Source organism: Pleurodeles waltl, chromosome 6 (genome assembly GCF_031143425.1).
Source record: "Pleurodeles waltl isolate 20211129_DDA chromosome 6, aPleWal1.hap1.20221129, whole genome shotgun sequence".
NCBI lineage: Eukaryota > Metazoa > Chordata > Amphibia > Caudata > Salamandridae > Pleurodeles > Pleurodeles waltl.
Window position 1 is genome coordinate 162,023,326 of NC_090445.1, and position 15,228 is coordinate 162,038,553.

General features: G+C 43.9%; 1 protein-coding gene across 1 annotated transcript in view; it reads left to right on the plus strand.

Annotated features, from left to right (window-relative positions):
• Positions 1 to 14,930, plus strand: part of HSD17B1 (hydroxysteroid 17-beta dehydrogenase 1) — an 83,289-nt gene extending 68,359 nt beyond the window's left edge. The window contains exons 5-6 of the mRNA XM_069237711.1: positions 11,219 to 11,402; positions 12,548 to 14,930. Of these exons, the coding sequence (XP_069093812.1) occupies positions 11,219 to 11,402; positions 12,548 to 12,709 (346 nt within the window). The 3' untranslated portion in view covers positions 12,710 to 14,930. The remainder of the gene's footprint in view (positions 1 to 11,218; positions 11,403 to 12,547) is intronic.
• The last annotated feature ends 298 nt before the right edge of the window (positions 14,931 to 15,228 follow it).

Below are 15,228 nucleotides of genomic sequence, written 5' to 3' on the forward strand. Positions count from 1 at the left end.
ACAGTGCTCATGCACTGGTACCCTCACCTATGGTATAGTGCACCCTGCCTTAGGGCTGTAAGGCCTGCTAGAGGGGTGTCTTACCTATACTGCATAGGCAGTGAGAGGCTGGCATGGCACCCTGAGGGGAGTGCCATGTCGACTTACTCATTTTGTTCTCACTAGCACACACAAGCTGGTAAGCAGTGGGTCTGTGCTGAGTGAGGGGTCTCTAGGGTGGCATAATACATGCTGCAGCCCTTAGAGACCTTCCCTGGCATCAGGGCCCTTGGTCCCAGAGGTACCAGTTACAAGGGACTTATCTGGATGCCAGGGTGTGCCAATTGTGGAAACAATGGTACATTTTAGGTGAAAGAACACTGGTGCTGGGGCCTGGTTAGCAGGGTCCCAGCACACTTCTCAGTCAAGTCAGCATCAGTACCAGGCAAAAAGTGGGGGGTAACTGCAACAGGGAGCCATTTCTTTACACAAGCCCCCCCCAGCCCACAGGCCAGGAGACTCAGCCAAAGCTGGAAGAGTCTTCCTAGTCTGTCAGGCGAGGAAGAGTAGAGGAAATGTCTGGTTTGTTGCAGGGCCTACTCTGCCTTACATCCTCCTGTTCAGGTCATTCCCTCTGGGGAACTGACCCACTTCCACAGTGATAGGACCTAGTCTGAACTGCCTCTTGTCTGTGCTTTTTATGTCTTTACCCATTCTCTCTATTTTGAGGTCAGAGGTATTCACCTCTGCTAATCTTATCTTAGCCAGGGTCACCCCTAGCTTACCCAAAGAGGTTACCCAGAGCTGGAGTAACCCCACCATGACCAACAGGGTCAGGGGGCCTAACTTGTTATTTGGCATGGGGTCAGACCACCATGCCAAGGATAGTGCAGCCATAAAGGCTAACACCCAGCAGAGGCCACTGACAGCTGTCAGTGCCCAGAACCACACCTTTAGCTCTTCACCTACAAGGGAAGGGGCTAAGTTACAGGCTTCTTTGGGTTCAGGGTGCCTGTCTGCTGTATTAGAGTGGGGGGTTACCACATCTTGTAGTAAACACCCTTCTTCCACTCTTTCTTCTGTTAGCTGAGGAGCCACCCACTCAGGCTTAACAGTTGCCTGACTCGCCAGGACTTCTTGTGGGTCAGGTTGGACTTTATCAGAGCCACTTTTGGAGTTCTCCTCTACTGGAGCATTATCTCCTTGGCTTGCTGGAACCTTGGCTAAAGGTTGTCCACCTTTCCTACTCTGTTTCCTTTTCTTTTTCTTCTGGGGCCTACTTGCATTTACTGCAGAGGCAGGCACTCCAGAATCCTTGGGAGAGGACTGGCCCTGGACCAGTTCTTCTCTTAGGCTTTGACTAACCTCTGGGTAGTCATTTCCAAGGAGACAATCAAGGGGGAGGTCTGTACTGACTACCACCCTTCTCCAGCTAAAAGTTCCACCCACTTCTATGGGCACAAGAGCCACAGGCCTATTAGTGACCCTGTCTGGGCTAACTCTTACTCTGGCCATCTCACCTGGGATGTACTGGTTTGAGAACACCAGCCTGTTATGCACAATAGTGTGACTGGCACAAGTGTCTCTCAGGGCAGTGGCTGGGATTCCATTCACCTGTAGGTGGTGGAAGTGTCTACTTCCCTCTGGAATCTCCAACTCACCGGTTGGGCCCTTTTTCCAGTTGAAGGCTATGAAGACCTCCTCATCTGAGGAGTCATCCCCAATGGCTACACTGGTCACCCCTGGGATTTTGCTAGGGGGTTTGTTTTTGGGACAAGAAGTGTCCTTGGTGTGGTGTGTTTACAGTTATGGCACCATGCCTTAGTGGCATCCCAGCTCTTACCCTGGTACCCACCTTTGTTTTGGGTTGTGTCTCTGGGCCCACCCACCTGGTCTGGTTTTTGGGGGCCTACAGGGGACTCTTTTTCTTTGTTTCTAGTGTCACCCACTTTCTCCTGGGGAGGCTTTGTAACCCCTTTCTTTTGGTCACCCCCAGTGGAAGTTTTGGTTACCCTAGTCTTGACCCAGTGGTCTGCCTTCTTTCCCAATTCTTGGGGAGAAATTGGACCTAGGTCTACCAGATACTGATGCAACTTTTCATTGAAGCAGTTACTTAAAATGTGTTCTTTCATAAACAAATTATAAAGCCCAACATAGTCATACACTTCATTTCCAGTTACCCAACCATCCAGTGTTTTCACTGAGTAGTCAACATAATCAACCCAGGTCTGGCTCGAGGATTTTTGAGCCCCCCTGAATCTAATTCTATACTCCTCAGTGGAGAATCCAAAGCCCTCAATCAGGGTACCCTTCATGAGGTCATAAGATTCTGCATCTTTTCCAGAGAGTGTGAGGAGTCTATCCCTACACTTTCCTGTGAACATTTCCCAAAGGAGAGCACCCCAGTGAGATTTGTTCACTTTTCTGGTTACACGAGCCCTCTCAAAAGCTGGGAACCATTTGGTGATGTCATCACCATCTTCATATTTTGTTACAATCCCTTTGGGGATTTTCAACATGTCAGGAGAATCTCTGACCCTATTTATGTTGCTGCCACCATTGATGGGTCCTAGGCCCATCTCTTGTCTTTCCCTTTCTATGGCTAGGATCTGTTTTTCCAAAGCCAATCTTTTGGCCATCCTGGCTAACTGGATGTCCTCTTCACTGGAGTTATCTTCAGTGATTTCAGAGAGGCTGGACCCTCCTGTGAGGGAGCCAGCATTTCTGACTACTATTTTTGGAGTCAGGGTTTGAGAGACCCTGTTCTCCCTAGATAGGACTGGTAGGGGGGAATTTTCCTCCAAGTCACTATCCTCTTCCTCTGAGTTGCCACCCTCAGAGGGGTTGGCCTTTTCAAACTCTGCCAAAAGCTCCTGGAGCTGTATTTTGGTAGGTTTGGGGCCCATTGTTATTTTCTTTATTTTACAGAGTGACCTTAGCTCCCTCATCTTAAGATGGAGGTAAGGTGTGGTGTCGAGTTCCACCACAGTCACATCTGTGCTAGACATTTTGCTTCTAAAAGTTGGAATACTTTTTAAGAATCTACAACTGGTTCTAGAATCTAATTCAAACTTTTACAAACTTTTAAACTCTAAAAGAAATGCTAAACAGGATCTAACACAAGGCCCTAGCAGGTCTTTTTAAGAATTTAGAAAACTTTTCAAATGGCAAAAAATCAATTTCTAATGACAATTTTGGAATTTGTCGTGTGATCAGGTATTGGCTGAGTAGTCCAGCAAATGCAAAGTCTTGTACCCCACCGCTGATCCACCAATGTAGGAAGTTGTCTCTGTATGTGCTATTTCAAAGTAAGGAATAGCATGCACAGAGTCCAAGGGTTCCCCTTAGAGGTAAAATAGTGGTAAAAAGAGATAATACTAATGCTCTATTTTGTGGTAGTGTGGTCGAGCAATAGGCTTATCCAAGGAGTAGTGTTAAGCATTTGTTGTACATACACATAGACAATAAATGAGGTACACACACTCAGAGACAAATCCAGCCAATAGGTTTTGTTATAGGAAAATATCTTTTCTTAGTTTATTTTAAGAACCACAGGTTCAAATTTAACATGTAATATCTTGTTTGAAAGGTATTGCAGGTAAGTACATTAGGAACTTTGAATCATTTCAATTGCATGTATACTTTTCAAGTTATTCACAAATAGCTATTTTAAAAGTGGACACAGTGCAATTTTCACAGTTCCTGGGGGAGGTAAGTTTTTGTTAGTTTTACCAGGTAAGTAAGACACTTACAGGGTTCAGTTCTTGGTCCAAGGTAGCCCACCGTTGGGGGTTCAGATCAACCCCAAAGTCACCACACCAGCAGCTCAGGGCCGGTCAGGTGCAGAGTTCAAAGTGGTGCCCAAAACGCGAAGGCTAGAATGGAGAGAAGGGGGTGCCCCGGTTCCGGTCTGCTTGCAGGTAAGTACCCGCGTCTTCGGAGGGCAGACCAGGGGGGTTTTGTAGGGCACCGGGGGGGACACAAGCCCACACAGAAATTTCACCCTCAGCAGCGCGGGGGCGGCCGGGTGCAGTGCAGAAACAAGCGTCGGGTTTGCAATGTTAGTCTATGAGAGATCAACGGATCTCTTCAGCGCTGCAGGCAGGCAAGGGGGGGCTTCCTCGGGGAAACCTCCACTTGGGCAAGGGAGAGGGACTCCTGGGGGTCACTTCTCCAGTGAAAGTCCGGTCCTTCAGGTCCTGGGGGCTGCGGGTGCAGGGTCTTTTCCAGGCGTCGGGACTTAGGTTTCAGAGAGTCGCGGTCAGGGGAAGCCTCGGGATTCCCTCTGCAGGCGGCGCTGTGGGGGCTCAGGGGGGACAGGTTTTGGTACTCACAGTCGGAGAGTAGTCCGGGGGTCCTCCCTGAGGTGTTGGTTCTCCACCAGCCGAGTCGGGGTCGCCGGGTGCAGTGTTGCAAGTCTCACGCTTCTTGCGGGGAGTTGCAGGGTTCTTTAAAGCTGCTTCTTGAAACAAAGTTGCAGTCTTTTTGGAGCAGGTCCGCTGTCCTCGGGAGTTTCTTGTCTTTTTCGAAGCAGGGCAGTCCTCAGAGGATTCAGAGGTCGCTGGTCCCTTGGAAGGCGTCGCTGGAGCAGAGTTCTTTGGAAGGCAGGAGACAGGCCGGTGAGTTTCTGGAGCCAAGGCAGTTGTCGTCTTCTGGTCTTCCTCTGCAGGGGTTTTCAGCTAGGCAGTCCTTCTTCTTGTAGTTTGCAGGAATCTAATTTTCTAGGGTTCAGGGTAGCCCTTAAATACTAAATTTAAGGGCGTGTTTAGGTCTGGGGGGTTAGTAGCCAATGGCTACTAGCCCTGAGGGTGGGTACACCCTCTTTGTGCCTCCTCCCAAGGGGAGGGGGTCACAATCCTAACCCTATTGGGGGAATCCTCCATCTGCAAGATGGAGGATTTCTAAAAGTTAGAGTCACCTCAGCTCAGGACACCTTAGGGGCTGTCCTGACTGGCCAGTGACTCCTCCTTGTTGCTTTCTTTGTTCCCTCCAGCCTTGCCGCCAAAAGTGGGGGCCGTGGCCGGAGGGGGCGGGCAACTCCACTAAGCTGGAGTGCCCTGCTGGGCTGTGACAAAGGGGTGAGCCTTTGAGGCTCACCGCCAGGTGTTACAGCTCCTGCCTGGGGGAGGTGTTAGCATCTCCACCCAGTGCAGGCTTTGTTACTGGCCTCAGAGTGACAAAGGCACTCTCCCCATGGGGCCAGCAACATGTCTCTAGTGTGGCAGGCTGCTGGAACTAGTCAGCCTACACAGATAGTTGGTTAAGTTTCAGGGGGCACCTCTAAGGTGCCCTCTGTGGTGTATTTTACAATAAAATGTACACTGGCATCAGTGTGCATTTATTGTGCTGAGAAGTTTGATACCAAACTTCCCAGTTTTCAGTGTAGCCATTATGGTGCTGTGGAGTTCGTGTAAAACAGACTCCCAGACCATATACTCTTATGGCTACCCTGCACTTACAATGTCTAAGGTTTTGCTTGGACACTGTAGGGGCACAGTGCTCATGCACTGGTACCCTCACCTATGGTATAGTGCACCCTGCCTTAGGGCTGTAAGGCCTGCTAGAGGGGTGTCTTACCTATACTGCATAGGCAGTGAGAGGCTGGCATGGCACCCTGAGGGGAGTGCCATGTCGACTTACTCATTTTGTTCTCACTAGCACACACAAGCTGGTAAGCAGTGGGTCTGTGCTGAGTGAGGGGTCTCTAGGGTGGCATAATACATGCTGCAGCCCTTAGAGACCTTCCCTGGCATCAGGGCCCTTGGTACCAGAGGTACCAGTTACAAGGGACTTATCTGGATGCCAGGGTGTGCCAATTGTGGAAACAATGGTACATTTTAGGTGAAAGAACACTGGTGCTGGGGCCTGGTTAGCAGGGTCCCAGCACACTTCTCAGTCAAGTCAGCATCAGTACCAGGCAAAAAGTGGGGGGTAACTGCAACAGGGAGCCATTTCTTTACAATCTTTATTATTGCTTGGACAAACTTGCAACCCAGAGTTTGTGAAACACTGGTCTAGTTGGAGGATAGATTTATTTCTAACATTTCTTTGCTTCCCAGAGATAGGTAACTTCTAACTTCTGGGTGTTGAGCCTTAGGGTGTTTTATGTGAAACATGCTATTTATTTATTGGGAACAGAACTTGAAGCTACTCTCACTTGTTGGCAATAGAGTGAAGACAAAGAGAATGGAGCAAATATGTGTTTTTTGAGGTTTGAGAATATTTATCATCAGTGATGTCACAGATTATTGTTAAATTACCCTTTCAATTGGTCAATGCCTCGTGTCTGGAAAATCACAGAATGGTATTCCCATTAGGTAGCATGGAATATTATAATTTTTTACCTCTTGTTTCCTCCTCCCAAGTGCGCCTGCCAATAGTTGACATCTCAAGGTAGAATGGCACATTTTAGAAATTGCTCTGCGTCACCACACAGACCTTAGATTGTTATATGGTCACGGTTGAGCAAATAAAGCTGAGATATATGTTCTCCAAGGTGCCTCATAGTGGGCCCCCCAGCTGATTTGTTCCCAAATCCAGACGGTTTAACATATGGCTCAAACAAGTCATCCCAGCTGCAGCATGGGTACAGCATGTAGGAAATTTAAGCTTTCCCATTTTAGGTTTTCACCTATAACAACTGATAAAACATCACTGAAAGAGAAATAGATGTTAACACTTCTATACACCTGTAAATCCACAAACTAAAATGTGCACTAAGAAAATAAAGTGCAAGCGAATGTGTCATGTACTATTTCTCTCATAAGGGGCCAACAGAATGTGATTTTGTTGCACAAGCTGCAAGAAAGATTAGTCTGCTTACATTTCCTTGTTTAGGGGTAGCACTAAAATGATGTTTATTTTTCCGTGTGTTGCCTTCAGTGTTGTATGTTTGGAATGAAAAGGTGCTGGGTTTAGAAGCATGTTTTCAGATCTGATCTAATTATTTCATACACAGACCCCATTGCTTACAAGTAAGTATTGATAGCAGGTCACCTGGCAAAACTCCATGCTTTAAACATTCACTGCAAGGTGTGGTGACAGATACCTGTGAAAAGTATGTTGTCACAGTGTGCATGGTACAGTGGTAAAAGCAGTATGCAAGACATTCCACATACCAAAAGAGCATAAACAGAAACATTCATTGCTGCAAGGTGTCTCATTTTTATTTGTGACTAGTTCAGTTAATCCTGTCTTTTTATACAATTGCACTTTACTGCTAGAATTTTTGAGCCCACGTTTACAAGCTTAACGTCAAAATTTCAAATCCTAAATTGCAATTTCACGTCAGTTACAAGGTCAAGAATGAGAAAGTGTGAAATTTGACAAGGGTACCATTGCAACTATGAATCGCCATGCAACAGCAGTAGCACAACCTTCATGTAATCTATCAAACAGTACAGAAAGGCAGTGTCAGACCTGGTGGAAGCATCAGGACTGCACAATAATCTGGTGTAATTTAACATTTTACAAGTTCTGCAAGTTTCCAAGCTGTTAGCAAGGCTCATCACCTCTACTATGGTATAATATTTAAAAAAGAATAGGTTAAATACCCACCCACCTGTGTCCAGGAACTGAGTGCTGTAAACCAGACTGGGTCCCTCCATACACACACAGAATATGGGTGATAATGACATGTAAGAGAGTCTGTGAGTGTGAGTGCAATACACAGACTTTTATGTTTAGTAATCTACCAAACATCCAATGGGCACACTGCCAGTGGAAAGACACTATGGGCCTCTGACCGCCAAGTTTGTGGGTGGTGGTTGGACCGCCGCCAATAAGCCGGTCCAAGCACCACATTACAACCCTACCGATCGGGCTGCCAGGGAACCGCCGATACTGGCGACCTGAGGTGGTGGCAGCCCTAATCTGCCTGGGGATTACGACCCCCTTCTCTGCCTCTGCGGTTTTATGGAGGTACCACCGCCACGAAAAATGCTGGTGAACAGGTGCAGGGGGCCCCAGGGGGCCCCTGCCCTGCCCATGCACTTGGCATGCGCAGTGCAGGCCCCCCCCTGGCCAGCACCATTGCAATGTTCACTGTGAACATTTCGAGGGCGCTGGTGCACCCTGAAGGCGACAGGCGATTACGAGCCGGCGACAATGCTGGAGCCTGTTTCCCACTGGGCCAGAGTGTGGAAACTTAGGTTTCCGCCCGTTGACCTAGCAGGAAAGTGTTATTAACTCCTGCGGGGAGGTCGCAACGTAGGCGGCGGCCACCCTGTCAGGAGTTTGGCGGACAGGGTTTTTCATCCATCAAACTCGAAATCGGGCCCTATATATCATTCCATAACTCTCCTTTACCTTAAATATGAACACTATCACTGCAAACTAGCGATATGCTTTGTAAATCCTGAAAAAAAGCAGATCTGTTTTGGAGGTCTAGCCAAATTAACAATTGTAAAGCATTGCTTTCAAAACATTTGGAAAACCCGGAGAAAACACCAGTATGATCAAGAAAAGGTTAACACTGAAAACACGATAGCCTTGAATATTGCTATCATCAGGCAGAAAGTTTAATGAGCCACAACTGCAGTCTATATCCTAAGGGGCATATTCACGAAGGTTTTGCCACTTAAGTGGGTGAAAGGGTGACACAAAACCTATATCAGATTTTCTCTAGCCACACCTTGGCCCTGCATAGTTTGATAAATCCAGAGTAACGCAACACAGCACAAATAATTGTGTTTCTTTACTACGCCCAGGGTGGTGTTCCATGGGTGGAGTGTGGGTGGATTTTGGGGCATTCCCAGATTACCAAGAATGGTAAACCTGGGAATGCATCAAAATGCTATGATGCCCTAGGGGAACTGTAATAAGGAAAAAGCCTCAGAGGATTGTTTTTCTGCAGGAGGGTGTCCACTGTGTACAGAAGTCTGAGTTATGTTTTTTTGGATGCAGATTTTTTTAGCTGCATGCAAATGGCGTGGGCTAGAGAAATACATTTTGGTGTAAGTAGAAGGCCATTTAACCATTTTGAATCACTGCATAGTGCAAATTCGAAGGTAAATTCTATTTTAAAATAGCACCAATAGCGTTGCAGCCCCTGGAGGTGATTGTACTATGAGTTCACACACTCACAGCTTGTGAGACATCGAGTATCTTTTTTAACAAGTAGAGAAGAGCTCTTTCTTTTTTGTTTTTTAGTGTATCTTGCAAGCACACTGATTTTGCTTCTTATGTCTGTGTAGGATATCAGACACAGATATTGCAAATTGACAGGGTACAGCTGGTGTGACTTTTGACTCAGAAGTGCACCAAAAGATTCCACACCACTACTGAGAGCCTTAATTGATTCGGTCTAGTTCTCCATGTGTCCAGTTGTTGCATGAGCATTAACACAAACTATCAGTGAGTGGAGTGAGTAGGTTAGGCAAATGGCAGCCAGTGGGAAGTTGAGAATGCAGCACAAACTGATTTGTAAAATAGTCCTTTGTGCATTCCAATTGATGTTGAAACAATGCACCCAAACAGCCAGTAGCATTTAGTGGGCGATGAATACTCCAGTGGGTTGAGCCAAGACGTGATTGACTAAGTCTCAAGCCAATAGCTCAACGAGTCTGACTGTAGAAAGTCAATGTCTGAAAGATAGGGGCCCAACAATGTATATTGTTAGCAATAAGTCACTGTCAAAAGCCAGTCCTAAAAAGCCAAGAATTCTTCTTAAATGAATTTGTCCCAGGTGCCTAACCTGCTACCAGCGGCTGGCCGTTACCACTCTGTCAGCCTTGCTTCACTGCCATCAGTGCACCAGACAGACAAACCACTGCTTGTGGCACTCAGAGACACTCTGTGGTAGTCACTGTAAAATGCAACTGCAAACTGTTATGCAGAGCCACAACTGTGCTGCACAGTGCCATACTGAAAGGTGTCATGGCCTGATCCTCCAGCTCAGAAATTTCTCTTGTGACAAGTGAGTCCACTATTTCCACCACAGCACTATGGCACCCATAAAGCCAGCACATGGGATGCATCACTATGCACAGACTGGCACAGCCCGGGTGTCAAAATGACTAGTAATTTGTGGCAGCAGCACTAGGCTGGTGCCCAGCACTTGTAGTGTCCCTGGCTAGGCATATTCACATCAGCTGCTAGAGTCTAGTCACTATGAAAGTGTGAAAACTGTAAAAACACTATACGCTACGCTGAATTCAATTGTTGCATTCAACATTGATATAATTCTCATTTTTAAGTTACATGTCCCCAAAGAAATCTGAACAAAATGCCAATAGTTCTCCTTTCTTCTCAGAAACAAGTTGAACTTCCCAAAGCCCAGTTTCAGCTTAAGCACTGGTGTGCAATTGTGAGCATCCTAGATCTGTACTTTGCCTTATTGAAGTGTGGCCTCCACACACCTGCACATCTTATCAAGGGTCTTTAACAATATGGTCAGATTGCACCAATACTTGTGGAACAATTGGTATCATCTGTAAGACCTTTTTAGTTGCCAACCAAACAGTGCCCTTCAACATGCCACCATACCAGGGACATTGCCATGTTTGAGTTTAAGAATGAAATTAGCAAGAACTACATGTCAACCAGATCCAAAAAGCAACTTGTCTCCTCCATTTCATAAAGCAATTTAAGAGATACCTCTTCAAGGATCACCTAGTATAATATCCAGGGGTTATTTGTTTCTCTGGGTCCTACACTATGAAGCTTCTCGAAATGTCCTTCAAACTTACTTACCTGCAACAGATACTATGCAGGTGGACTGTATCAACTTATTAGGACACTCTACAGCTGTCATGTAAAGGAAATCATTTGACATTAGAAAGAAAGCAAAGAAGCATCGCGTTTGTTAATTGGGAGTTCAGCTTCTCCTGGAAAAAATACACATGTGACATGAAACAAGATGGCTCCTAAATGCTCCTAAACGTTAGCCATACTAAACACAGGACTACATTAAAGGGGGGAAAATTTAAACTTGAATAACACACAGTTAGCTTTTGTGTGTTTATATGTCATTGTTGGTGTAATGGAACACAATTAATATTTTTTAAAAACCTATAACGAGCACGTTTTAACTGTTTTCTGCCTTACATTTATTCTTAGAGTATTTGCACAATTTCTTCATCTGTGATTATTAAACAATGTGCAATATTTACACAGGTGCAAACACTACACATTCTTATTCATTATCTATCAAAGGAGTGCCTGGAAAAGTTGTTTGTTAACATTTTTCAGGTGCAGTCGCTCATAATGTGACTTTCTCTCTCTGGCTTGTCCTGCTAAGTGTGAGCTTGATAGAATGCGGGCCTGTGAACACCAACTTCCTGAATAATGTCCAGTGCTCGGACCCAGAAGATGGCAGTCTGGAAAGTGTGGATCCAGAGACCAGAGAACTGTATGGTCAGTATCTTCAGCACTGCCAGACACTATTTCAGGATGTTGCCCAAGACACAGAGGATGTTTTGCGGGTAAGATGTCTGAATAAATTGATCTCTTTGACATATCAAGACAAACATAAGACCAGGTCTAACAATGCCATGGATGCAGGGAAAAGGCATTTTTACTTACAGTCTGTTGTCCTTCTACATAATATCATATCAGACTGCCAGCTGTGCTTCAGTCGTTCTGTAAGTGAGGTAATCCAAGAGCTAAATCAATTCTAGGCTCTGGACAGCATAAGGTGGAGTAATTTTCCAGAAAGGGAATGGAAAGTGAGGGAGTGCAGATGTACAAGCTAAGCATGATTGAGCTCACCGTACTCCCATATACCAAAAAGGCTTGCTCCTTTTTTGGCAGTCATATTTTCTGGAAGGCGGAGTTACACCTGGCTGCCATATACCTTAATGGAATCCTGCCTGAAAAGAGCAGTTTGCCTTTAGAGAAAAAGACCACGCAAAACTGTCCATCAAAAAGCAGCACTTCTGAATAGCCGCTCAGCATCCCCTTGTCATCAATAAAAGAGAGCCAAGAATTTTCTCTGCACAACAAAACATATCCAAAAGGCATAGTACACACTAATTGTGCTGAAAGAATAGCTAGCTGAAACAGTCTACATGAGCTATTAATTCCACAGGATGTCTTGAAATATGAAAATACATTCTAGGATTGTTTGCCGATAACAGTGTATTTTAGGAATTGGTTTCAAATGCATTGCAAAGTCAAATATTAATCATAATGCTTGTAGCTTTCTGTAACCTAAGACTTTTTCTCTTCAACTTCTCTTTCCTTTTGATACTTATTCTTACCTTGTTGATTGTTCTCCTTAAGCTTTGCTGCCTTTGTGATTTGGAACAGTGTATATTTGTTCTTTTGTTGCCTTGGAATAGGATATTTAAAATGTTGTTTCTGTAGTTGTTTAGTTGTAATATCATTATTTATTTCATTATTTATTTCATTATTTATTTATTTTAAGCTGATCCAACATTTCAATTAAATGATGTCTAAAATATTTTAATAGTTTCTTTAAAACCCCATTAACAAAAAGGCTATATGGTGATGGCTTCACTCATCACATCTGCATTTTTACTTTCCACTGGTTGGATTTATTTTTTCTCCAATAGATTTCAATGGAACTGAGGAACTATACTTTCTTTGTATGCTTTCTATCCTTTAGGTTTTCATGGATGCTATCCGTGCCCCTTGCCCCCCGCTGAGGCACTTCACCACCCAGTTCTTCATGCCGCTAATGAAGCTGAAGCTGTCCTGTACCAATGGATCGGAGTACGTCCGGGCTATGCACAAATTTGTATTTGCCTCGAAAGATGACAAATCATAAACAAAGAAAGGAAAAGGGAGACCTGGGATGGATGGCATTAACAGCTTATCTGCAGCTGAAAGCTGACTACTGGTAGAATTAGGGGTGGAATGCTTAAAAGCTTTAGGAGAGGTCAACATCTGATTAATTCATGTCTGGATATTTGTACTTTGAGTAAGTTACGCAGTAGGAGGCCAATTGAGTCATAGAAACTGGGTGCAAATAATAATAGTGAAATCCATTCTACTAAGAGGCTCTTTACATTTTTCACTCTCATCCCAGGGCCAGTGTTATAACATCTTGTTACATCTTTACTCTTTCACTTCTACCTGTTCATCCATGCAGTAGTGTTGTCTACCACTGCCAGAAAAGAAAGAAAACATATATTCCTCTTCAAATTATTTGTAGGGGAATGTTCATCTGAAGGCATGTATGAAATTATATTTTTGCAAAAAAGTATGTAAGTTGGCAGTTATGCAGCAATGACAAATTTAGAAGGTAGACTAAGTTGCATAATTTGTCACTTTTCCAAAAATTAACTTTTGTGCAAAATGTCTTGGAAAAAATGAATTTGCAGGAGATTGATGTAGCAAGACCTTTTTGCAGGAACATCTTCAGACTGGAAAAGTAAGGTTTGCAAGTTTTTTCTATCACAAAACCTACATTTTGTGGGATTTCCCACCGTCTAGGTTTCTTAGAAACGTTGCCTATTTTGCAAATCTGCAAATAGAAACCTAGAATTTCTGATATTATACAAGAACAACTTTGCAAAATGTGCACCCCCCGAAGAACTCTTTTTGGAAATTTAGCACTTCTAATCCTCCCGCCTTCTCAAAGACTGAGTACAGTTGCCTACAGTTTAACTAAACTAACCACATAAATACATACATTTTCTATATCTGACATGTCAAGAAAAGCTGGTTTCATTGTTTAATACTACAACTCTGTCTGACTCTTGCATAACTAGTCGTGATTTGCATGATTCACCTAAGACGTTGTTATTTTTAATAAAGTAGTGTTCAACAAAGGGCAGCTTTCCTACCAAAAAATAATAGGCTGTCAGTAGTAGTTTGTTACCATTTGTGGGGTGGCTTTTGTAGCCTCCAGCGTTCCCTAATTCACACTCCCCCCACATCCATGTCTCTATGAGTTGTTCATTTTCTGTAAAAGATAGATTTTTTTACATTTTTCTCCTTTCCACCAAGTTGTTTCTATTGCTCTTCCACCTACGTTTGACAGTTGAATATTCCCTTTCTCTACATCCACCTGTTTATTATTGTTGTTCAAACTCTATCCTTTGTGATTTCCCACAGCTTTTAACCACCTCGTGCACTTCTTTGTCTGCCCTCTATGCTAGTAAACCTTGGCACTGCAAAGTTATTTTAGCCATACAAAGTTGATCACACTGGCCTTGAAATACAATCAGAGCAACTTGTACAGAATAAAGAGAAAATGTCGAATCAATTACTAAGCTTCCTTGCTGTGGGTGATGATTAGAAATATTTTCTACAACTGAAGTTCAACAAATGTATAAGAGGTACATTTTTCTTTTCATATGGCACAATTGAGAGAAGTTGTTGGGTCCTATTCAAAAGGCAGGCTTCTAAATTCTTGAAACTTACTCTCATATGATTACTTCCAACTTTGGAATAAATTTATGAGATTCATAAAGAATTTTAGGAGTTTTTCCCTGTGTATGAAAAATCAGCCAAAATGCATGCATGTAGACCAGATGGACATTTTGGTTGAACAAATAATGCTGAACTATGAACTTGCTATTGTCTTTTTCCACCGCCCCCACGTCTACATCTCCATTAAAAGTGTGTGTGTGGGGTGGGGAGGTACCTCTCCTTTCTACACTGGAGAGGCAACTGCTCCTACTTTTATGTCTCTGAAGTTCCTATTCAGTATGCCATGTAGTCAATGCTCCTGGAATGCACTTTGTGCCCTGACCTTATTTATACTTGTGGACTCATCTTGAATGTCCCTGCATTATTCTATAAATAATAATCTTATGTACGTGCTAAGGGAAGAGCACGAGGATACATTTCAATAACCCTGTCATTGGGAGCATATAGAGGTAGCGAATGCTGCTAGAAATCTATATGAACTGCCTGATCCACTGTTTTTTAAATGAGCTGCCTACGGATCTTCTGTTTTTAGTAACTGGTTCTATGCTATGTGCCTGCTTTATATCTCTGATTGTTAACTTGCTAGAGCCTTCATTTTTCAATAAAGATTATTTAAAAAACATTCATTTGTCCCTGCAATTGGGACTAACGTTTGTGTGCTGTCAATTCCTGTAATTTTATTGTGCATACAATTTGGTGCAATGTTATGCCATAATTTTAAGGAAAAGATGCTGCTTCCATCAAATTGTTAAAGAGAAGATTCCCTGAATGTGATTTCCTTTTGGTTATGGAAGAGTTCTCTACCAGTTGTTCCAACATTTGAGTTTGTTCCTTTATGCTGGGTATCTACTGACACTGAGAACCAATCACGAGAGACATTGGGCCACATGTACGAAATACAGCTTTTGC